At 36.6% G+C, this 25671-nt stretch overlaps 1 protein-coding gene across 4 annotated transcripts in view; it reads right to left on the reverse strand.

The window, feature by feature from the left end:
* Positions 1-11015: 11015 nt before the first annotated feature.
* The window catches only part of TANK (TRAF family member-associated NFKB activator), a 66545-nt gene continuing 51889 nt past the window's right edge, over positions 11016-25671 (reverse strand). For all 4 annotated transcript variants that reach the window (XM_012728774.1, XM_004674611.2, XM_012728784.1 and 1 more), the window contains exons 5-8: positions 21308-21384; positions 20539-20654; positions 15058-15638; positions 11016-11717 (exon numbers count right to left, since the gene is read on the reverse strand). In XM_012728774.1, the coding sequence (XP_012584228.1) occupies positions 11541-11717; positions 15058-15638; positions 20539-20654; positions 21308-21384 (951 nt within the window). In that variant the 3' untranslated portion in view covers positions 11016-11540. The remainder of the gene's footprint in view (positions 11718-15057; positions 15639-20538; positions 20655-21307; positions 21385-25671) is intronic.

Raw genomic sequence — 25671 nt, forward strand, 5'->3', positions numbered from 1 at the left:
AAATAGGCAGCTCTTCAGCCATGGAAATATGACTATTAAGAATTCACAGATTATCTGAAACATTTGCTAATCACCCCACCCCCGTGCTAGAGGGAGAGAGAGAAAGGGAGCGGGAGAAAGAGACTCAAAGCTTTGGGGAAAGCCTGCTGTGAAAATGCCAGGCCTTCTTGGGGTTTAGGTTGTCATCTGATCCCAGCCCCAACTACTGTAGGGCTGGAGCAGGGAAAACAGAGCACTTGTGTATGTGAGAACTGGGCTGGGTTGGGGGACCAGGATGTTAAAAATTTAACAAATTCATATGATTTTTTTCTTTAAACATTTGAAAGTGTTGTGTTTATACATGCTGGGCAACATAAACCACAAATCTTGCTGGATTTCTGCAAACTGCTGCGTGAAGCATATAAACGGCATTCCTGTCAAGAAGAGGAAGATACAGACAGAAATCAAGACAAGATAGGCAGCACCCCCAGGACGTGAAGCTTGTTCCTACTGCAAGCTGTAGTGGAAGGAGATGATGACATCCAGAACAAAATGTTTTTTTTTCATGAGGATGCTAAAGCTCTTGCTTTGTAATCTCTGTGTATATAGAATGAAGGACTTAATTTCCCCTTTTCTGGAACCAAAAATACAATTTTCTAGTTATTTTTAAACTTCCTCCACTAGAGTCCATTGTTGTGTTCCATTAAACAGACAAAACTCAGCAAGACAACAAAGGCTTGATCTGCAGGAGAGAAGGTAATAAAGAGCAAGTCCTCTCCAGAGGGTAATTAATCCTTAGTCACTCATTCTAGAAGTCCCAGTTACAGTTAAGGTTAACGTTCAGGTAGCTTCTTTCTATTTTCTTTAAAAATTTTTAAAACATTTTTTTTTTTTTACAGAATGTTATACTATTAATTGCCAATTTGCATATGTGTGCAGCTGCTGTTTTGGCTCTGAACTCAATCCGATAAGCTTGCTGGAGGTATCACAGAGCACTTGGCAGCTTTCCTATTTGAAAAGAAAGCCTCTCCCCACTACAGAACAGCTGATCGTCTATCAGCGATAGACCCTGATGGCGTGAATTACAATTACACTACTTTTCACACTAAATCTGGGTGATAGCTACTTGGAAAGAAGTTTCATCATTTTTTACCACAAACTGGAAAAAGAATTACATGGTCATGCTGTGCTTTTAAAGGCAGTTTGGTTCACTTTTGTCTATTTAACACCTAATTCCAAGAAGTCCATAGGCATCCAGAGATCTGAATGGCGCGTAATGAATTCACTGTTTAGATTGAAGATTTTTAAAATCTACCTCAAATTACATTTATTAACAAGGCGACCAGGAAGTGTTAAAGTTGTTAGACGCTTCATTTATTAAATAATTTGTGGGTATTTTCAGTTGTCATATCTAGAGTCATGGGGTTTGCTTATTTTTTTTAATTAGCAATCCAAAACAATGCTACTGCAATTTAACAATTCATCACATAATCTTGGGCTCTTCGGTTCAGCTGTTAATGTTAGATAATTCAGATTGTTATTTTGATCTGTTTATAAATGATGTAGGTTGCATTGTGCTGAGAGAACTGCAGCAGCCGAGGCAGGAGAGGTTTCTCATCTTCCTAGCATTGCTCATGAGGGCGGAGGGGCCTTCCAAAAAAAATGATGTGGGAAGTTTGGTGTCTAGATGGAGGAAGCAAGTGATGGGGGCAGGGGACTCTAATAAAATCTTGATTTATCATTATTATGGTCGATATTAATTAATTTTTTTGGAAAAATGAGGAAGGACCTCCTCGACAGAGTAATTTTTTTTTTTTAAAGAATCCTACATCTCTCATAATTTGGGACTTTAGAAAGTACCTTCTTTCCTTTGCTCACAAGTACCGACCAATATCAAAAAATATAGGAGTCCCCTAAACATCCTTCTCTCTTCTCTCCCCTCAGGTCTCCTCCCCTCCCATCCTGATATTTAAATCCTTTTAATTTTCTTTCTTTCTTTCTTTCTTTTTTTTTTTTAGAACAAGAACAAGAGTTAAACCCACCTCGTGCAGCAGAAGTGGAACACACTCATCCTGACGTAGTTAACCTAAGAGAAAAATAGATTTTGTTTTCCTTTTTTAGTCGCTAGCTTTATTAGATTTCTCACTCTCACAGATTATCCGAAGACTACCCATTGATTGATCGCCCGTAGAGCTGCATTTGGTGTAAAGAAAAAACTCACAGCTTTATTGGCTCCCAGGAGACAAAACAAACAGAACAAGATATTCATATTAATGCAAACAATGCAACAAATGAGGGAAGGAATCGCCGGGCTTAAGAGAGGAGCGGAGCGGAGTGGCCCGGGGCCGGCAAAGGCCTGGGTACCTCGGCTTAAGGGCAGAGGTTTCCCGGCCTCCCGACCCCGGGCGGCCGGAGCTGTGCGTCCCTCGCGCCACCCTTAGGGCAGAGGGACCCCAGGCCCAGGCTCCGAGTCTCGCTGCCTCCCGGGCCCCAGCGGTGCTGAAGGCCGGACAGACCGCCACCGCACGGGAGGAGGCCTCCAGCCCAGAAGAGGCCCGCTTTCTGTGAGATGGGCCTGAGTCAGGGCCTCAACCATCTAAAGGCCGGACCAGAGGGACCTAAGAACGCACCTCGCGTTCTCCTGTCCCTTTGTTCCGGAGTCTCAGTTTCCCTTTGCCGCTTGGGTCAGAAGTGGGAGCCCAGAATTCCCAGTGCGCCGCCCGACCCACCTGAATCAGCCTGGAAGGAGAATCAAGACGTCGAGGCACTCAGTGGAGGGGAGGAGGTGATGTGATAGACATTCTTTCTCTTTGAAATGCTCACATTATCGTTGAGGAGACTATATAAACACACACTTAAAACACATCACAAAACACTGTATAATCACAAGCGAAGGGAGTGGTATGTACGGCAAACTCAGGGATTTTAGAGGCAACAAGACTTTACCTGTGGAATGAGAGAAAAAAATTCGAGGCACGAAAAGGGATGTTTGTTCCACACTTAATCACCACGCCCCTCCCCCCTCCCCTAAGCTCCACAAATAGAAAAAAACTAGGGGAAAATCTATTTAGTAGAACTTGATTTCACATCTTTGCAGTCAATGAAATATTAAAAAAAAAAAAGGCTGCCAAATATTGCAAAGGGTATACTCATATACTCTCCTGCTTATCTGAAATTCAATTCTAACTGGGTAGTTTGTATTTTTATTTACTAAATCTGGCAATCCTCACTAAAAAAAATACTTAAAGAACCATAGAAAAAGAAACATTCATTAATATACATTCTCCAATGTATATGAATCAGGATTTGGGGAATATGTGTAATGGGACTTTGCCTTGGAAGGGAAACTACCGTATGTTAGTTCCACAGAATACTTTTCAAAGAGGAATGTATGGTGGAGAGAGAAGGAATGCCTGAAGTAACTTGGTAATGCCATCCTACTTTAGAAGGAAGTGTCAGTGTCATTGTTAAAGTAGGCAGTGGATTAGTGGCCTTCCTTCCCTCAGCTTGTCTCTTCATGCTAGTAGAAGCAACCACAGCATGTGTGGTAGTAGAATCTCAGGTACAAGGATACCTCCATTGTCAGAGTTGTCTATTTTTTCTAAACTCTTATGCTAGATCTACATTTCTCATTGGTATGTGGCTCATTTCCAAAGATAAAAAGTTGAGATTTGAAAACTTTAAAGGTGGAAGAGGAGAGCAAATCTGTTTGAAATTTATCGAGTATTCTAACTTACAAACACATCTCACCCAGGCCTTGCAGATCCTGAAAGAAAAGACTTTCAATATGCCCATGGTAAAATCTCAGAAGAAATTAAACAAAACAGTGGTCTTTGCATATTGGAGTGTGTGTGTGTATGTGCATGTGTGTGTGTGTGTGTGTGTTTGGGAAAGCTGCTTAACTGAGGAAGCCTGCTGCTTGCATTTCTTCCTGAGTCCTGGTTGAAGGAAGCTTTATCACCCTTACTAATACTTTGGATTCCCAGTGAGCCAGCAGTCCTTTCAAGCCAATTGCTTGAAGTTGTATGAATATACCCACACAGGATGTCCCTTTATCACTGGCGATTAGTGCTATTTAATAACTGCAAATGGAGAAACTATTGGTCTAATGATAGCTGTTTTCAGAGTTGATTCACCAATACTCAGGGGAAGATAACATAATATAGAGACCTCCTCCTGAGCTACAGGCCATCTCTACTCAAGCAAAGGCCAACACTTAAACCAGAGGGTGGAATTTTTGGTTAAGAGAACATTTTAGTTCCAGTTTAATAATTTCAGCAACTGCACTGGTACACTTTCAGATCATACTGGCTTACTAATTTTTTCCTTTTCCATGCAAACTCTTTTGGTTTAGAATATGGATTAGAAAAGTTAGCCTTGTGGTTTTGAGTGTTTTAGAGGCACAAATCCTATTTACTTTTTCTTCTTTAGTCTGTGTTTTAAGCTATAAAAATAAATTCTGGTACTTGCTGTTTCTCCCGTGGGAGCAGGCTTAAGAAGTGTTCAACATTCAGTATGCTAAGGTGCTTCTTCCTCCAAGCAGAAATGTTTTGGAGTTGGTGTTGGGGTGGTGGTAAATAGACAGTCCCCAATAATAAACTTCATTCCACATCAGGTAATGTCCAGCTCCCTATTGTCTCCATAGTTTAGCATAGTCTCTGTGTAAAAAAAAAAAAAAATAACCACTTCTGATGTAATAATTTAAGCACCCTATGAAGTTAAGTACATAGCTAGTGAAAAGTATATCATTTCTGAAGTGAGGGATTATTAAGGGAAAAAATAGCAATTGAAAGGCAGATGTTTAAGCTTAGTTCTAGCTATTTGAGTGGGTTTGAAAGATTCATCTATTTGAATAGTGTTTTAGGGGGCTTTTTTGGTCTACATATAAGAAGTTAGATTAGGTAGTCTTTAAGATTTTACTTTCTGAAACAATTATTCCTTCAATTAAATAAGAAATTAACCAATTTTTTATATACTGCATGATATTTTATAGATGTATTTATTAGATAGCCCTACACAATACGTGTATGGGCACACTCAAGTTACCCAAGCATTCCAGATTCCAATGGGAATATTCAAATAAGGGAGAACAGTTCAAAATCATAGAGATTCCACAATCAGGTGCAAATACTCTGGAGACTGAGTGACTGAAAGCTACCAAACCCTTTGCAGACATGACAAAGAGGATAACATATTTGAGAAGTTTATTCCTGTTTGAGGATCAAGGACTCAGAAGAGGACAGCAATAAAGTGAAAGCTAAAGTTATTTAGTAAATATTTGTGGCATCATAATTCTGAATATTAAGTGCTTGATGCATTTTTGCATGTATGAATTGTTGTAGTGATTCCAGAAACAACCTGAGAAACTTGCTTCCTTCCATCCTATTAGTGTTATATGGTGATGTGCCTTTTAATTTGAGACCCTTTTTGAACTGTAGGCTCCAACAAGCTTTTGCTAAACAGACTTCATTCACATTCTGAATCTGGTTTTTGTCTCACACATATTAAATTTTACAAAACAGAAAGAAACAATAGAGCTTATTAGGAAAAACTTGTTTTGAATAGTAAATTAAGTATAATGGAAATAGGCACATGTTTTAACACAGTTTCCCCCCTTTTTTACCAATTGAACATTTACATCTTTTTCAAAGTGCTGTGATTTTCCCCTTAAGTCTTAAGCTGGCACCACACACTTTCAATAAATGAGACTAACATCACTTGTTCTGAGAGAAATCACTGTAATACTGCGGATTCCAAATGCACAGCTTTCCAAAAATGAGTTTTAAGCGGGCACCCCTAAACTGTATTAATAGAACTATGGTGGCATTCTGAGAATCTGAAGAACTACCTAATTTCAAATACAGTATAACTCAACTGTCAGTTCCAACTTGTTTCCAATTATGCCCTGTTCTCAGAGACTAGAAGTCTGTATTCATCGGTCCACCTGACTAGAGGGCTTGTTATTGAGATACGCCCCAGGTGGAGGCATCTCCAAAGCCAATATCTTTTCTTTATAACTGGTGTCAAATTGATGTATATATTAAAAAATCTTGGAAAATAATTCCAAAAAGGAAGTAACAGTCCAATGAGCCATATGTTCAGGGAACCTAATAGGTTTCCGTTGGGAACAAATTTCACTTCACCTTTTTGTCCTTATGTGCAAATAAAAACTTATCTGTAAATACAATTAAAACAATGATGCAAATTTGTGAAGTCTATAGACTGAGAAGAAAATACACTAAAAATGACCAAGTTGTTGGAAGGTAAAGGACTTGGTTATGTATTAGGAATGCAAAACACAACATGGAGTTGCACTAAATTTTTATGTTGGTTCATAGTTTTAGACACTTTGCTTCCACAGAATTGGTCAGTGAAGGTTCACAAACAATTAATAAATTGCTTAATTTTGATGCTGATGGGGCATCTGAATCTTAACGTTTACATTAATAAATGTAAAATTTTTTCCCCACTGTTAGGTTGTTATTTTAACAGATTCAGAAGCCAGGGAATTTTCCAAATGCCAAATAATACTGGAACACTAAAAAGTCTGTATTGCAGCAGGGGCAGAGAAGCCTGCTTAGTGGTTTTCCAAAGATCAGAAATCAAAAAAGCATTAGTATTAACACATGAGTCTGTATCCTCTTTTAAGAATTCTCAATTTTAAAACTCGTAAATACTCTGTATTGTTTGAGTAGGTCCTAACAAGTTCGCATTCGGCTATTGTATTGGTATGCCTTGTATATTCTAAATGGAAAAATGACTCATTCTGTGTGTTTGTGTAATTTTTCAGTTGACACTATAAATGGTGATATAAATGACAAATCTACTTGTCATTTTTATTTTATGGTGTAAAACAGGACAGAGAAAGGTAAAGAGAATAACATGAGATAATAGTAATAATGAGACCCTTGTGTATATATGACAGCTTTATCAAGTCTTCACATTTTAAAGGGATTTTTTAAAAAGTAACAATTGGATGTATAAAGTTATGCATTGTTAAAGGCCAGCAGAAAAAAAATACTGCATAGATTATTTTTCAGCTGCTTTCCTTTTTATCACTGGGGTGGGGGGGTAGAAGTTTTATTATGTTAATTTAGACACCTGGTTAGTTCAGTAACACAGAACACTTTAGAATGAACTGCATTCATATTCAGTCCAAATTCCTACTTAAAATTCTTTGTAGCTGTTTTCTATTTAAACTACTTAGGCCATAAGGATGTCAATGGTTCAAGGTTTTAAATCTCTAAGGGTAGTTTATGTAAATCTGCAATAGTAAAAATATAGGAATAAAACGTGTGTTCTAAGCAAAATCTTTAAACTCAACAATCGGCTTTTAAACTCAAAAAGTAGGAGAAAATTGTACCAAAAACCTCAGGCCCAGGGTCTGCTTCAACAGGTATTGATAGATCTTTTCACTGGAGACTTGGGTTCTGGAGTATTCTCTGTCCAAGGGCAGCAAAGACCCTAAGTTTCTGACCTGCTTCTCTTATACTAGAGAACTGAGCGGAGCTGACTGGAGGCCTGGATGCTGAGCCGCCAGAATTTCTCCAGAAACCCTCCCGCTCTACACCCTTCCCTTGACCTCCAAGTCTCCACGGAAGAAGGTTGGGGAGGAGGTTTCTTACTGTTTTTATCTACCGGAAACAGTCTGGTGGGTGTCTCTGAGGGTCCAGAAGGCCCCGTTAGACTAGTTTGGGGTCAAGAGGTCAAGTCTTGGAGGGGCAACTAATACTGAAGCCCTTTCTTTTGTCTTCCTCTGTGTGCTTCTTACATTGTTAAGGTTTGGTTGAGGCATAGTGGGTGGGACGCAGGCTGGGGAGTGAGGGGCCACCAGTGGAGACTTTCCTGGAGGCTGACCTAGTCCGCCGCGGCGCTACAGCTCTCCGGGTCGGGGACCTGTAGTCCGTCCAGGGGAATTCTTTTCCTTTAGGATCCCTACTGCTCCCCACCCTTGGCTGTCCCTTGTCCGTCTTGAAAACGCTTGGCTTTCCACTCGCTGCCCAGTGGGTTCAGTTTATCACAAAGCGAACACACGCGAGCATTCAGGTTCCAGGGCGTCCAATACGTGGAAACGAGAATGCGGGCCTTGTCTCATTTGTCTAGAAGCGCCCCGAGAGTGGGCGCTCCGCGCAGGCCGGGCACGGGGCGCACTGGCGCCAGGTAGCGCTCCACCGCGGTGCGTGAGCGGCCGGGCCACCCGAGGGTGGCGGGGGGCTGCTCAGGGGCTCTAGTCCCTCGAGGGACGCGGTGCCCGTCTCTGGGTTTCACTTGCCAGCGGCGGGAAGGACGCGCGGGAAAGCGAGGGATGAGGATGCGGGTGGCGGCGGCGGCGGGTCCGCTGGAAAGGAGGGAGCGCCGCAGGCGGGAGGAGGGAGCGCGGAGGAGGGAGGCCGAGAGGAAGGAGGGAGCGCGGCAGGCAGGCGGAGGGAGGGCTGATTAGCATGCAGCAGCGCTCGCGCGCCCGGCTCCATTGTTTTAACACCTCCCCTCTCCTCCGCGCCAATCTGTCACCGTTCAGCAGGCGAACGCTGCTGCCTCAAATGCTGCTCTTCTCAAATGAGACGGATAATTAGTTGCCCCGCACGAATGCCGCACTCTTCTCACCCCTGATTGCTATCACCTTCTTGCTCCTGGCAGTTTTGACACCTCGTAATCAGCCTGCTGCTTTTCTCTTTTCTTCCCGACTTCTGCTTCCCTCCCCCTCCTTCCTTCCTGGTTTATTTATTTATTTATTTATTTATTTATTTATTTATTTATTATTTTAAATGCAATCCTGGTTCTTATTTGGATGAGGCCTCTGCCGCGTTAACCTTATGCGTATACGTGTGTACATATAGATGTATATGTAAAGCAGGGTGCATGTGCGTGAGCTGGAGGCGGGCTTGCAGTTTTGCGGGAAACACTGCTTCCACGCGGAGAATTCTCTTCTCCTAAAGATATTTTGGGGAAGGGAGGAGTTGGGGAGAGGGACGGGAGGGGAGAGTTGGGGAGACCTCAATTAATGCTTTAAAAGATCTCTTAGAAATTAACAAACTGGGGAGTCTCGGAATCTGCTGTCAGAAGCGTGTTTTCCCCTCTCTCCTCTAACAAGCACTGACAGTCTAATTACTGTAGCTATAAGCAGCTGTCGAGGCAGCAGCCCGAGAGAGAAGGCGCCACGGGCTGAGCGCACCCGGCCGGCCGCTGCGCCAGGCGATCACCCAAACCCGGCCCGACTCGGAGGAGGACGGCGAGAAGGGCGAGGCCCTGCACCCGAGGGCCGCGCGCGCGGAGGCGGGCCTACGAGCCCGCGGACACTCATCTTTTCGTAGTCTTTACCTTGAAGGTTAAAAGATGTGAAGAAAAAAGAAGGGGACTTTGGGGAGTGGGAAGAACATCTGAGTTTCCATCCACCCCTATTCTACCTCCTCGAGCTCTCCCTTCCCCCGTGTTGGTAAAATAACCACGCAACCCGGGGCTGAGGGGGCGGGGTGAGCCAGGCTGGAGTGTAAGAAAGCAGATGTCCCCGCTGGCAGCAGCCTCAGCCTCCGGGGAAAGCTGCATTGGGGGGGCCCTCCCGAGGACATTCACCTCCCACTTCTCAGGCATCCCGCTCACAACTGCCTCGCCTCGGCGGGGGTGGTTTTTTCAGACTCAGCGTTTCGCCTGTGCAGCTTTTTTACCTGGGAGCTGTTCTTACCCGGTCACGCTTAGCAGATGCCAAGACGCAGCCCCAGCACGACTCTGTAATAACAGACCGAGGGAGAGACCTGGCGGGTGCCCACTCCACCTTTCGAGCTGCAGCCAGCACCACCTCTGCAAGCGTGGGAGAGGGGCTCGTTCTCCAGACCGCCTCCCCTGTGGCCCAACAAGGCTGTTATGCCTCCACAGTTGCAGCTTCCAGTAGCACTGGAACCCAAAAGAAAACAAGAGTTTCCCACTCTTACTATAAGTGGTCGAGGTGGGAAAAGGGTGAACTGGAGAAGAGGGGTCAGCTATACACTTTGAGTCATTTTCTGGGCTATAATTTCCTTTGGCTGTCAGCAAGCTAGTAGAGCTCAACCATGGGAAGGGACTCTTCCTCTACTAGAAGACAGCGGAAAAAGAATCCCCTTTCAGAAGATAGGTACAGTGGTATATTCTGACTGGTACATGCTGGGAAGTTTTTATTTTTGATGTGGATGTGTGGATGGGGAGGAGTGAGAGGGGAGGATGGGTGGGAGGGATGTGGGGGGTGGGGTGGGGAGGGAAGAGACTTGGGTAATTGTCTAGGCATTTCCATTCAGCCCCAGTGGCAATGAAAGAAAGATGTACATGCCTCAGAACCCTTCACAGTGAATGCCTAATAATCACGATGTCACCTTGGTGAGGAAGATGTCAATATGATGTGCTTGGCACCTTGAGAAGTCGAGGCACTGCTCTCATTCTTCCACAAGTTAGGGCTCTCCACTGTGGCACAGGGACCTGCTCAACTTTCCCATGCTACACCTTCTAGCTTTTAACAACACTTGCTTCAAAGAAAGCTTAAATGTCTGAGAGCTGCAAATCACTGCTTACTTCATAAAATAAAAGCCATGTGTCTCATTTTTTTTTTTAATCAAGGGAAAGAGAACCCTAAAGGTAAGAATCACATGGGAAAAAATGAAAGGAAAGCCTTCTGAACTTGGCATCTTATCTCTTAAGTGTCTTCAGAGGTCATCAACCAAGCTGCTTGCTAACAACAAATTTTTCAGACAAGAATGTGAACATTTCTGGTGTAACAATAAGTATGGCTAGATTTTAATAAGGTTTTAGATTTGCTCCCAATAAATGCAAACGTTTTGTTGGCAAGTTTAGTTTGAAAAATCATTTTAAAATTCGAAGTGATGCATTGGTTGTAATGACGTATCACCAGGTTTGGTATTTAACCTTTGTTATCAAAGAAAACATGGATTTTATAAACTTCCCCCAAATATGATCACCTTTATTTTTACTCAGGAACAAAGAACACATCAATGATCACAACACAGATAATTCTTTTACTATCTAAATGATTTCATCACATAGCTATACACATAGAAAAATTAAAACCATGTTTTATTAAAAATTAACCTAAGTGTTTAAACGACTGTACCAGTGATTTTATCACTGGGCAACAAATATGTTAGTTTTGGTATATACTTAGATGTTTATGCTGTCTGCTATTCCCTACTATACTATTCAAAGAGAATATCACCAATAGCATAAATAATCTAAAATTTTAAATGAATACAATTCAGTAATCCCTATAAATTTTGACATCCCAAAATTCAATAGAAATTTAGAAGTCCAAGTGTTAAGCTTAGACATTTGAAGCAAAGTCTGTAAATCACTTTTAAATTCTGAATTAAGGTAAACTCTGTAAATATGAATACAATGAAACAGTTCTGAAGCAGTGATGTTTTAAGAGATAATAAAAAAAGTTACAATGTAAGTTTAGAAAAAAAATTCAAACAGCTGTGACTAGATTTTTCAATAAATTATCTTGAACTAAGTTTGCAATCATACATAGTTTTACAAACCCAACATCATCATACCGTTTCATGTCTGTATTCAAATGTATTTTAAGTCTCCCCATTAAAATGTGAATTAAGGTGCCTGAGGAAATCCCCCCTGGATGTAATAGATGGTGGGAAAACTGCTTGACAGAATTCACATACTCTAGGTATATGCAGTTCTGAGTCTGTGCCATTTAGTACCGGTAAGTCACTGTCTTGATTAGGAAAGGGCTTCCAAAGGGGCTGCAGAAAACAAAACAAAAACATCTTTTGTTATTTGTATTTATCAACTTGCACTGAACACCAAATTGAAAAATTCTGAGTGAATTATATGCATATGTGTGAAATTCCCTAACAGAAAAGCAAATTCTTCTATAGAGTTAGAAAGAGGATACGACTGTTTCATAAAGGGAACATTAAACTTTGATTAAAAATCACTTAAAGTACACATACATGTACTTTATCTTCACATATTTAAAAATCTTTCAGCTTAAACATTAGAAAATTTTAGTATCCCAATATTACATAATTTTGGAATAATATTTAGGGACAATAGTTAGTAACAGCCTTTATAAAAATTAAACTTTTTTCCATTTATAAGAGAAAACTTGTAAGTCATAAGGACTTTACTAATACATGATTAGTATTAGTGTCTGCATGCATTTTAATTGAGAATAAATTTCACTACTATAAGCAAATGAATAATCATATAGGATTAAGTGTTTTCATTTTAAAGAGTTTTTTTTCTTCTAAAGTACTAGAATTTCATCGATCAGTATTTTCTTTTTTTATCTTAAGTAATTAAACTAGCCATTCAACAGACTCTAACACTGATGCAATTTTTTTCACTTATTTTGCTCTTGGAACAAGAATGCATGGCTTGGCTTTATGTACTCTTTCTGAAGCTGAATGAAGTGAAACCTGTCAGTGGTTGCCCAACTAAAAATTGTTGGAAAAATTATAATTCAAAAGAATTATGCCCATTGTAAACAATATAAGTAGTATATATATACCCTTAAAATAGCCTTTTTTAAAGAAAACATCCAGAAGGGCAAGAAAAAGCATTTAGTTCAGTAGTAGGTGCTCAATAAATATTCTGGAATATCTTATTTTCCTGATATTATTTTTTACATTTGCTTTTTTATTTTGATACAAATAAATAGCTATTTCTGTACTCAGGAAAATCTACTCCCCAAATCAATTAAAAGAGACCTTTTGCTTTCCTATTACTAATATGTTTTTAAAGTAACAGCTTAGTTTAATACCTGATACAACATTAGCTTTTATTTTCTTCATTTACTTTAGTTAACCAATCATTTACATAAATAGCATATTACTAATTGAAGTATTTGGGTCTCACAACATCACTGTCTTCTTATAAACAACTTAGTGGACAGCTGTGAAGTTGGTGTAAATATACTAAGTCTCTCTAGGTACTAAGATATAGTCAAATATCAGTGACAAAAATATTAACTATCTTTTATAATGAGTAGTAATTTTATCACAAAATAGTAATATTTAAAAGATTTTTTGAAATCTGGGGTTTCATGATAAAGCAGTAGTACTTGTAATATAAGCAAAAATCTAACATGACTTAAATTTTTACTTCTTGCAGTTTAAACAAAAAGTACATTAACATGTACCACTCTAATGGGATGTAGAGATAGATAATTACTATATTCAAGATAATTCTTAAGATATACAGAATCTATAGATTCTATTAGAAGCAACTTAGTTTCTAAACTTGGTGAGACGATCTTTTGTTATTTATGTTCAATGTCCATATTTGTTTTTCTCTATTAGTAGTTATTTAGATTTGATCTCTTGGTTGAATTCACTTGGGACCCATCACTGACTCAGCAAAAACAAGAAGAAGAGAAAATCACAAAGAACAAAAATATAAAGTTAACTTTTTACTTTGTTATGATAGTTGAATATATAAAAAAAGTATTAACCAGTAGTGCTTATATGAACTAAAAATTTAAAATAAAAATTTAATTTTTTATTAACTCAAGAATGCTATATTTATACTAGCTTTACTAGTACAAATAAAATTGTGAAATGTTTTTAAGAACCAATTTTAAGAAAAATTCTTTCAATCCTAAACTGTAACATAGTCTTCAAAATAAACTAATTTCTTTGCTTTTTCTGCCAAAATATCAATTATCTAACCTTATGCCCCATGTCTTGTGACAGCTCAACACCAATTCTGCATTTTTTAAGCTGAATACTTTTCCATCAAGTTGTAATCACATACCAGCTGTTTCCCTTGCGGTAGCAAGGGAAAGCAAATGCACAATGCAGGGTGCCATCTACTGAAACATGAATGCACAGACTAACTAGTAAAAGAACAAGCAAGAAATATAATGGAGAAAAAAGTAACAAGCATTAGAACTGATGCACTTCACGGCTCCACAGGAATTCTACTTGCAATAAATGAAATTGTTTAATTTGTTTCAGTTAGTGGTACCTATAACACAGACTATGATGTGAAATAAGGTACAATGTGAACATAAATGAGCTCATAATTAAAGCGTTTTGTCAGAAATGCCTGGTTTTTCCCTACTACTAAAACATACCACAGCTTGACTACTGTTTCCTTTGTATGCTGATTTAAAACTCTGACTTAGAAGAGTACTTATAAAACCAAAGGGTATTCATCAAGTTGTTCAGTTTTTTTTAAAGTAAATCAAATTTCTCAAGGCAAAGAGAAATCAAACAAATGTTTGCAAGTTAGACATGAGCATCAATCTGTATTTTCACACACTTCTGTTTACTTTAGCAATTATATATTTTTTATTTGCCTTCAGGCATTAAAATTTTTTTTTTTGTTAAACTACGAATTCTTTGATAGAACTTGTATAAAGGAGGATAGGAGTGGACTGGGGGACTCTTAAGTAGTCTGTGAGCTTTAAAAACATTAGTGTATTTGTCTAAAAATACACATATGCAGAAACTATTTAAAAATACATTCTGTTGTCTATTTAATGCCACCTTAGAAACCAAAACTGAAACCTACAGATCTATAAGCACTGTGTAACAAAAATGTAATTTTCATAAAAAAGTATTCATAAAAAAGACAATTCACTTATTGATAAACAGGCATATGCAATGCAATTATTTACTTGGGGGAAATCATGCATTTTCATGAATATGAGTATAATATAAACAAACTTAATTAAAAATGTTATTGTTATAGAATGAAATTTAATGAAGAATCATATTACAATATTGATGTCGAACAAAAAAAGCTTTGAAAAAGGGACTAAGGAAGTGACACACAACAGATATGACTAAAGCAGCATAAATTTTAAAGTATCATAAATTTTAAGGTACTTATATATAATAGAGCTTTATCATATCTTTTATTTCATTTTATTTATTAGAGGACTTGAATTAGAGGACATCTTTTACTTCATGCTATTTACAAGAGAACTTGAATTTCTCACTTAAAGCTTAAGCTTTGGCTGACTGGTTATTAGTTTAAAAAGGATGTTCAATTCCTTAAAGGGGATGCGTATCTGTGCATGAAGAGTAAAATGCGTGCTCACACATAACATATTTGTTAATGCAAACCAGTTACCTGCTGTGGTCCTCGGATAGCTTTTCCTGGGGAATCAAGTGAAGGAAAAGGTGTACCAGACGGGTCTCGAAGTGGGTATGTATTTATATATAACGCATTATGGTCTCCAGGTGGCAAACATGCAGCTCTATCCAGAGTTGTCCCAATACAAGCATTTACAAGATTTGAAGGTTTTGCTTTGTTAGTTGTTTTAAGATTTTGTATCGCTGAAGCTATGGGGTCAATTCCCTGAATATCAAATAAAGTTTCTGCTGTTTTAACAAAGTTTGCTGGGTTGTCTCTGAGTTCCATATTAAATTTATCCTGACACACAGCCTCAGTTGTAGCAGGAAAAAGAACATTGGGTCTTTCTGGAGTGCTATGTAAGAATGTGGAGTCACTGTCCATAGGTGGGAACTTGACATTGAATTTAGAAAGTGATTCAAAAGAAGTATCCTCTTCATCTTGACCCAGTCCTCTTGGTGTGACAGATGTGATACATGGTGCACCTCTATTTATATCATCTTTAGTCTGAGGCTTGAACAATGCGTCTTGTTTATCTGTTTTATCTGTACACTGTATAGGCACAGAACACTGTGTTTCTGCAGGGAAAGAAACACAAAAGGAAAGCAGTCATATTCCAATCATTCTTAAAAATCTTACTGTTAAGTCAGCAAGATGGTTTTTATAGCAACTTAAGAAAATTAGGATTTTTTTTACTTTAGTAACCAGCTCATGCAGAAATACTAACAGTCTCCTGTGGGTGAATTGGAATGTAGCTTATTAGCTGCAATTTAACTACTTTGCCTTTTCCTATGTCTTTTGCTGTAGCTTTGCATCTTGTTCACAGTTATACTGTTTTACACTTAAAAAAAAATTGCTTGTAGTATATATACATTGAAACATTTTGTCAGTAATGGAGGCTGCAACTGTGAGCTTGCTTAGACAAATAAGGGAAAAATCCTTAGTTGACATATATACATTATATATGTTAAAAATCTATAGGAATTACACAATTTATTCCCTCTACTATCACTATATGATAATGTCTATCACTAGTCAAATTAGCTATTTCCTACTCTCGATAATCCATGTGAGGAAATGATGGTGGTGAGAGTTAGAGACAAGACGACAGCAGAGGTAAAAAAAAAAAAGGGTGAATTTTTGAGATTCATGTTCAGAAAACTGTATGTGAATGTATACTTTTCTCATCATGTATATGTACATATACATTTATACAAATAAATAAACAGCCTTTGTAGAAAATGGTAAGATGTCAGGGTCTTAGTAGTTCATTTTATCATTTATTTAGACAACAAATTCAGCTCTCCACAAATAGGCAAATACTAGAAAATAAGTATATAGAGCTCCTGATGAGGCTAACTGGAGCCACAAAGTCGGTAGACACATGATTTTTGCTCTCTTATTCTCATTTTAAATTTATCCTAAGGCTCCTGAGATGTTTCCGTAGTTTATAGCTGGTTACAGCAGCAAACGGTAAAGTATGGTTATGAAATGTTGAAAGCAAGTATTGGTAGGAACAAAACCTTTTGAAAGCATGAGAGCAGATAAAAATTAAAAGAAAAAAACAGATACGAGAACTTAAGAAAATCACTATTGTCTAGTGTGGGATCAACAAGGGCTACATTTCTCAATGCAAAAATTTCAAACCAGTGATCAAAGCACTCTTTGCCTTGTTGCTGTGACCAAACTAAATTATGAGCATAATGCCACCTCAAGAAGGTTTGATGATTGATGGTTGGTAATGTTGTATTTTTGATAAGTGAACAAATTATAAACATTTAAAAAAATTAGCTCTTTAAAAGGTAGTCCAGTAAAGCTTTCTATTCACAAATGGAGACCTGGTTACCAATAATGCAGATTAAAGCAAACAGGGTATACATATGGAACACCTTGCAGTGTCTGTCTAGATTAGCAGGCATTTAACAAATGCCAGTTCCTTTCCCTATCCTGGTCTTTGCAGTCTTATAACACCTTTCCATCTTTTGCCACAGCACTTTCCAACACAAGGGATTTTTCTTTTTGGACCTATCTATAGTACAATACAACCAACTTCTTTGTTTCATCATTTTCTATACCCTATTGCCTTGTTTTAGCAACATCATCTCTTACTGGATATTTACAACAGCCTTTGAACTATTTCTGCCTTTGACTATTTCTTTGCCATTAAATTCTCAGAACCAATGCATTCTCTATACCAGTTTTCCTCTTCATGCCCCAAACTTTTCTAAAATACAAATCTGGTCATGTTACCTTCCTAATAAAATCTTTAATGGTTCTTCAAGGCTCTCAGGCTTCAGAAAAGTCATGTAAAACTGCTCTTGATTGGTCATTGGTCACCTTTCCAAACTGTCATCCTTCACCCCTGCTTCACACTCTTGCGTCCAGTAGCCATGCTTGTTTTTAGGTCTTTGCACATGTTGTGCAGACTGCCACAGTGTCCCTATGACTATTCTTTGCATAATTCTTAATTAGTCGTTGTATTTTGGTTTAAACATTTATTTCTCTGTACAGCTCTCTCTGGCTCAAGACAGATTTATGTATGACTCTTTGGTATGGTGCTGTAAAGACTCCCAAGGACTCCCATTAGATGAGGTTTCTTTAAGTCCTAAACTATGTTTTGTTTTGCAGTGATTTACAGTACCTTGCCTAGCACCTAGCACATAGTGTGCCCTCAATAAATGTCAAAGAATCTGTATTCTCTTCCCCACAGAGCCTAGTTTTAAATAATCTACATTTACTAGATAATCTGGCTTTAACTAGGAGTGGTAGAGTAACTGAAATGAGTTTCATTGTTGAGCAGGATTTCTTTGTACTCTGAGCTTCTAAAATTCATTCATCCTTAAGTAATCATTTTTCCAGGTAGCTTAAGAGTGGCAGGAAATTCTAGGAAACAGTAACTTTTTTTGTAGTGTAGATTTGTTAACTGCAAATTAGAAAAATCAACTGTTGAGGTAACCAAATTCTGTGATAGCTGAGGAGGAAACACTTATCAAAATGATCTTCACAGAACAGGATGACTACTGAAAAATTTGCTGATGCTAACTACAATTATTAATATTAATTGCATTTGTATGTGCTACACATTGTTCTAATCATTGTATGTACATGAATTAATTTAATATTTTAAAAAACTCCCATGATTTAAAAAAAAATCCCATGGTAGGTACTGTTATCCATTCCCACCTTATAAGAGAAGAAACTGAGACATAGAGAAGTTAATTCCAAGGCTACATAGCTAATGAATGAATGAATGAATGGTAGATATGGCACTGGAATCCAGCAGTTTAACTCTACAGAGCCTGAGCTTTGAAATCTCATGTAAATTAAACATGCTGGTTTCTATACAGAGGAGAGTTCTAAAAATGACAGAAACTTGTCCTGAATTTCTTTTCCAATAGCTAACCTATTCACTGTATAAACAAAATGGAACCAAACAGCTGGAATTTTCTTTTCAGTATAGGTAGCTGGCATACTAAAACAACTATCTTAAAACAATCTCTTGAATTATTTGCTCAAGCAATGGAAACTACTATTTACTTAAAAAAAAAAAAAGATTTAGACATAAGACTACTAGAAAACCAAGGTTAGGAAATTAAAATTCAAATGAGGTGCAAGGAAACAGTTGTCATCCTCACACTAATTGAGAAACATGATCAGGTGAGCAAGTTGCTTTTCTATTTTGTATATTTCAAGAACACTTATTTTTGCAGTGAAAATGAGAAAGATTTTTAGATTTCTAAATTTTAAGGACAGACTACCCTTTCAGACCACTTCTCAATTTAATTACCTTGCAAAGAGATTTGATGGTTTGTTACCTTTAATCATATAGGCTTTCTCCTGATCTCCAATGAAACAGGTGTTTATTTTATCAACCAATTATTAATTTTATGAAGTCACATTTATTCATACATTTTTATCTTTATCCCTTCTTAAGGCTATTGCCATATGAAGATGAGAAGAAAAAAAGAAATAAAAAGGAAACATACCATTTCACCAATTCAACAATTTTCATGAATTGTAGCTATTTATTTAAAAATGAAAATTAAATTCTAACAAAAAGTTAACCTAGGTACAATAAAGCCAAACATACTGTTTCCAGATGTATCATGTAAAACACATCTGAAATTGTTCCTCTATATTTTAATTCAATGTAGCATTCATCCTTAAAAATCCTGAATAAGTACTTTTCCTCAAAATAATTTTTTTTTCCTTTCACCTTTGATCCACCCTGCCAGAATATATTTGATGTTTTAATTTCTGTTTGAACCCAGCAAAACATCACTGGAGTCTATAGCACAACAAATCTGAAACATTTCAAGAACAATGTTTGTAATTAGTAAAGCATAAGAACGGTAGAAAGCAGTTTTAGTGGGAAAAATTGAAGTTAAACACTCAGTGTTTTAGCTGACACATACACACACAGAATTAGACCTGTGCAATTTAAAAATGGTCAAAGTATTAAGCCACTGATAATGGGGTAGGTTCTCTGTGTAACAATGAGTATTATCACCATTACAATGTTTTGATAAGATGCTGATGTTCAAAAAAGCATGTTTATGAATTCTAGGCACTACATTTTATAGCTAGTGTTTTTAATAAAAATAATTCTTTACTTGAAAAGATACCAGTGCCTTTCGTTTTCAGAGAAGCTACATCACTCATGAAAATCTAAAAATTGAGGTGGGAAAATCAGAGTTCTTTTTTGTGGAGGTAGGCAAAAGGGAGGGGAAATAAACTATGTCGAATCACAAAGCTTGTTTTGCTTCTCTAGTACCACACCATGTGCTTTTCCTGAAAATAAAATGGTAACAATAAGCAAAAAGTCAATTTGCAATATTAAGACATTTAAAAAGAGTGTAGATATGAGTTGCAAGAAATGTAAAGTGATCTTTACTTAAAGGGGTCATAGTCAGCACTGCTACAACATCTTTCAGAGCGAAACTGTAAATCACATCTCTTGGGAACTGTATGCAGAATATCACAAATTACAAGGATAAAGGAGAATTTATTACTATAAATGATCAGTTTACCTTCCTTTTGTTTATAGGAGTGACTGGTAGCCAGATTCCATCCATAGTATTTTGCTATTCATATCAAACTACTGAAGCAAATACCAGGAAGCCAATCTGGAGTTTGAAGGAAAGGTGGAGCTTTTAAAAAACATACCACAACACATGTGTAAAACAGATGTTCCTTTTAAGTTATATTTTATACTGTATGTGTACTTTGTGCCACCCACAGAATTAGCCTCATGAAATTGGAAATGTTTATTTCTTCAACCAAATTACAATAATCTCTTCATGGTGCTTAATTAAAGTGAAGAAGTTAAAAACAAACCTGATGTTATAATTTTATTTAGCTCTTACACGATTGTTCAACTTCACAATCACTTACAAACATATATAAATTAATATTTAATAAGACAAATCAATCTCAACCAATAAAATTAACATTACTGTACATTAAATCAAATCTTACCAGTTGCAGTAACTGGTACATTCAGTTTGCTTAAGTGATCTTTTTGTGCTTTTGCTAGCATGCATATTCTATGAAATTCTTCTTTCAGATCCCTGAATGTCTTCTCTATATATCCCCTAAAAGTAAAACAAAAGAAGATTTTAAAATATAGACTATCCTTCAAATATTTTTAAAATCTTAAAACTTATATAGTTCCTTTTAAGTACTTTTAAGTGCTACTAAAATCTTAAAACTACAAAATAATTATTGAAATGTTAAAGCTAAAAAAATTATTTTGAATTTCAACAAAATGTCTTCAAACAACTCTACTGAATGGAGAATGAGGTATAAAATAGTGATGAATGAAAAGTTCTGATACATAAATTAGAGACTAGCTTATCTACTTATTCATATTTCACACTTTTGCTGGTTGTCTCTTTCTAAAGCATATTAGAAATTCCAATGCACTGATCTTTGTTTTCTATAAAGATCTTAAATAAAACTAAATAGCACTCACTTTGATAGGTTCACATTAAGATTAATTCGTATATATCAATGTAACCACAATACTGGGTCTATTTCAGTTTTAGAGAATTCAGGGTTTAGATTCATTTCAGCTAATAACTGTATGATGTAGTCAGGTCATTATAGCATGGAGGAATCTAGAATTGGTCTCTTCTAATTCTAAAAGGCTGGTTTTTTTTTTATATAACTGCTAAAATTTAAAATTAAGTAAATATATTTCAATACTTAAGATTTTTAGAGCTGGCAAAAAAGGATGGAGAACTACCTTTCATGGAATAAAGGAATGCCAAGACTCCTTGATGAAGTTTCTTTCCTAGGAGAAGAAACCTCTTGTCTTCTGACCTTAAAAGATACAAGATGATTACCATATTAAATTGCTTCTAAACTCAAATAAGAACAGGTTAACAGAAAACATAATATAAAATTTATTTTATTGAAAAATAAGTTTAGACAGCTCACAAATAAATATAATGTGCTACAGATTTTTTTTCCCCTTTAAGTGAGATCAGGAAAAAAGAAAAAGGCAGAAAACAGGACAAAAACATGGAATATTTCTGGTAACTTCTTCAACTATTTTCAGTATTATAATTCAAGGAAGTTCCTCAATTTTAACAGGTGATCAAAACTGCTAATCTGGTCACTGAGTACCTGATATGATCAGAAGCTTTGGGGGGTGGGGGGAATCATGTCCATTTACTTATTTCCCATAATTGGACTATACCTTTAAATCAATGTCTTTATATTTTGTTAAAGATTCTTTGCTGAGAAATATAGCTTTATTAGAGGAAGAAAGTCATACAGTTCTTAAGCATTTAACAAGTATTTCAAAGAAAGTATAATTACATATTTAAGCTACTTCAAAACAAGTTCTTGCCTTTCACTCCCACCCTGTGGCCTACACTGGTATTGCATATAGTTTGACATTTAAAAGTGAACAGTTAAGAACATGTTGTTAATTGTATTGTTCAGAATAAAAAAAAATTTCATCATACCTAGAGTACTCTAAAGCTAAATGTCAATAAATTCAAAACTAGAAGAAATTATAATATACAATCACTAATTATAATCTGACCAAAACTAAGTCCCAAATCAAAACAATGGACATTCTATTTAGTTAACATTTTAGATTTTATTAAATTCTTACATTCACTGTAGCTATTATTAAAATGGGTGATTTTCCCTCATTGCTTCATATTATATCAATACATTTCAGTTTAATGTTGCTTTTCAAAAGCAATTTCAATTTCTTAGCAATACTATTTGTTCTTTAAGAAAAAAAATTTCATTCCAGTTTGTTTTTCTTAAAATTAGTATCTCCTCCAATTTATTTTAGTTTATTGCTCTAATTCACCAGTTTTCTCTAAATACCAGTGTTTGCTTAACATTTCTAAAATAGGGTATTACCTAACAGTAATTAGTAAAATAAAATCTTGGCAACATAATCCATTTGTGATTTTATATATTATGTTGTCAGATTGAGGTAAAATAAAATCATTTGCTGTTGAATGCTTTTTATCAGAAAAACATTTAGGTCAGGGCTTCTGGATTAAAACTGCTTTATTGAGCTTTATAAAGCAGTCACATCAGAAGACATTTTCACATTCACAGTTTGTTTTTAAAAGTGGTAGACAGGTTTTTCTTTAGTGTTATGTGTAATTAGAACACTCAATGATTTTAGTATGGACAAGGAAAAAGGCAACACTTAAAAGCTAGTCCGTCATTCAGATGATTTATGAAAACAAACTTTTAAAAGATTATATTAAACCTTTAACAAAATCAGACAGCACCAGTAGTAAGAGAATAGTATTTGACAATTTTACATTAAATCTTAATACAAAAAAATTAAATCAAATGAAATGATTAATCTTTTCAAATTCCCTATTAGAGATTCTGGATACTAAACATTATTGTATTAGATGCTAGAATTCAACCAAAAAGAAGTACCTTTTAATTTTAGCCTAAAAATGAAGGTAGTTCTAGGAAGTGTTGAAGAATAATATCCCAGCTTCCTAATTTAATTTTGACAAAATCTAGGAGAAAGGCTCTGAAATTAAAGCATAGAAACTAATTGGTAGATGAAGGAAAAGGAGGGAAAGGAAAGATAAATTTCTGTTTGGCTTGGCAAATAATTTGTGTCAAGTCTGTGATGTTTACATTTGCTAACTGGTGTAGATGTTAATTATATAGAGAAGATTCCTTGTGTGTATTGGTAGGGAATAAAGGGAAGACAATTATTGAGGAATTTCTATGAAATATGTGAATTAATGAGATGTTTACCTTTGGGGGTTAGAAACAGCTTGTTTTGTTGTTGTTGTTGTTTTAAGTGTTAAGGGGCCTCACTGATGGTCTAGGGATGAGATCTCAGTGCTATCACAGGGACTGCCCACCACAGGTTCTGTTCCATGCCCTACCAAAGAGCTAACCCACAAATTACACAGTGTATTTCAGTAAATCTGCTAGCCCTCTCACCATTCTGTTTTTGGTGAATCCTCTCACCATAGGATTCCCCTTCCCCTCACCTCTGGCCCACACTCGAGCTCTTCTATGCAAAAATAAATAAATAACATCTAAAATAAAAGTATTAATGAATATTAAAGTTGTGCACTATCCTTCACATTCTATAAATCTGTTGATATATTTCAAATGTAAAATTTAGATTATCCACATACCAAGAATTTTAAAAATAGGAACCACCCAACATGTTGTAAAAAAAAAAGTTGAGCAGTTCTTTGGTAGAAAGAGTGAAGATTCACTGAAGAGTATAGTATGTTAACACCACTTTCCATAGTATCTGAAAACTTTCTGCAAAGGATCATTTATTTGTCGAAGGATTTAGGATTAATTTTAGACAATGGCAACTCCCAAGATTTTCTCCAGAAACCCAGACTTTCTTTTCAATGTCAACTAAACTTAATGAGTAAGTAAACATAAGGAGAGAAAACTTGTAGCTTTCTTTCCATTCTCAAATATTATCTCAGTGAATCTTGTGCTGCAGGAAGCTGAAGTTACTGTAACTTCAAGTAAGAAAGGAAGAAAACTTTGACATATTTTAGACTTTAAATATTAAAATCACTCAACAACTGCATTTGAGATAGACTTAAAATGCTTAACATTATACACTTTTCAAGTGCTAGTTCAGAAATACTGAATTTGAGAACAGTCTTAATACATTGTACTTTTCATTTATACTTTCAGTATTGTGCTGGACAAGTTATTCAATTAAATAAGATTAATTCATTTGAAATAGAAGATGTTGCAAGAAGATTCCTTAAATTTTCTCTTATGTGGCCCTCCCTGGTGGCGCAGCGGGTTAAAGCACAGCACTGAGAATCTAAAGCCACTTCCGCATGAGTTCGATTCCCGCCTGCCCCGGAGGTGACCACATGGCACAGCAGACCTCTCCTGACCCGCCCGCTGCTCCCCTCAGCAGTGTACTTCGTAGATCTGCCTGTTCTGCTCCCCACTCTGTCTCTGGTGAATCCTCTCACCCTCTGCATCTCTGGCCTGTACCCCAATTCTATATGAATAAATAAATCTTTAAAAAAAAAAATTTCTCTATGTGAAGTTAGGAGGACTTTGCTTTAGGGTAAATCACTTCAAGCGCCTCATAAATGGGCACAATATAAAAAAATATGTTTAAAGACTAGTTGAATATGTAATGATAATTAAGCAATCTAGTCCAAAACCAGGTTTACTTTTTTTAGGATGTAGTTCGGGGTATGTTAGATTATCAACAACTCAAAGAGAAATGTGTACATTCCCCAATACCTGTTTTTTTAATATTTGATACTAAAATGAAAATATTTTATTTTCTTCATATAACTTGAATACAGAAGTGATGATAGCCAAGATATGGATTCAACCTAAGTGTCTGCTGATGAATTAATGGATGGAGAAAGTGTGGTACACACACACACACACACAAACATACACATGGTTGGTTACTGTGTATATGTAAATGTGTCAATATTTTAAAGCTGAATATATTATTATAAAAAGAAAACCCTGTCATCTGAAACATGAACGAACCTGAAAATCTTATGCTAAGTGAAATAAGCCAAACACAGAAAGACAAATACTGTATGATTTCACTTACATGTGGAATCTAAAAAAGTTGAACTCATAAAAGTAGAAAGTAGAATGTTGGTTGCCACCTTTTGAGGAGGCAGGCAAAATGGAAAGATATTAAAGAACTGATATTTCATTTATGGAGATCTAATGTACAGCATGCTGAATATAGTTAATACTACTATAAATTTGCAGAGAATAAATCTTTTATGTTTTCACTACAAGAAAACTATGTGAATGACTTAATTAGAAGTTAATTAGCCTGGGGGGCTCGACCTGGTGGCACAATGGGTTAAAGCGCAGCACTATGAAGCTATCCAAAGCCATTGAGGCACCAGTTCCATCTGTGGCCAGGGAGCTGACCCCAAAGGGCATGGCAGACCTCTCCTGTCCAGTCCACTGCTTCCCTCAGCAGTGTATTTCAGTCTATATGCCAGCTGTTTCCCACTCTGTCTCTGATGAATCCTCTCTCTCCATCCCACACCTCTGGCCTGTACCCTAGTTCTTTTATACATAAATAAATCCTTCAAAAATAGCTTGACGGTGGCCTTCCCTGGTGGC

Source organism: Condylura cristata, unplaced genomic scaffold, assembly GCF_000260355.1.
Source record: "Condylura cristata isolate star-nosed mole 26May11 unplaced genomic scaffold, ConCri1.0 scaffold00002, whole genome shotgun sequence".
Taxonomy (NCBI): domain Eukaryota; kingdom Metazoa; phylum Chordata; class Mammalia; order Eulipotyphla; family Talpidae; genus Condylura; species Condylura cristata.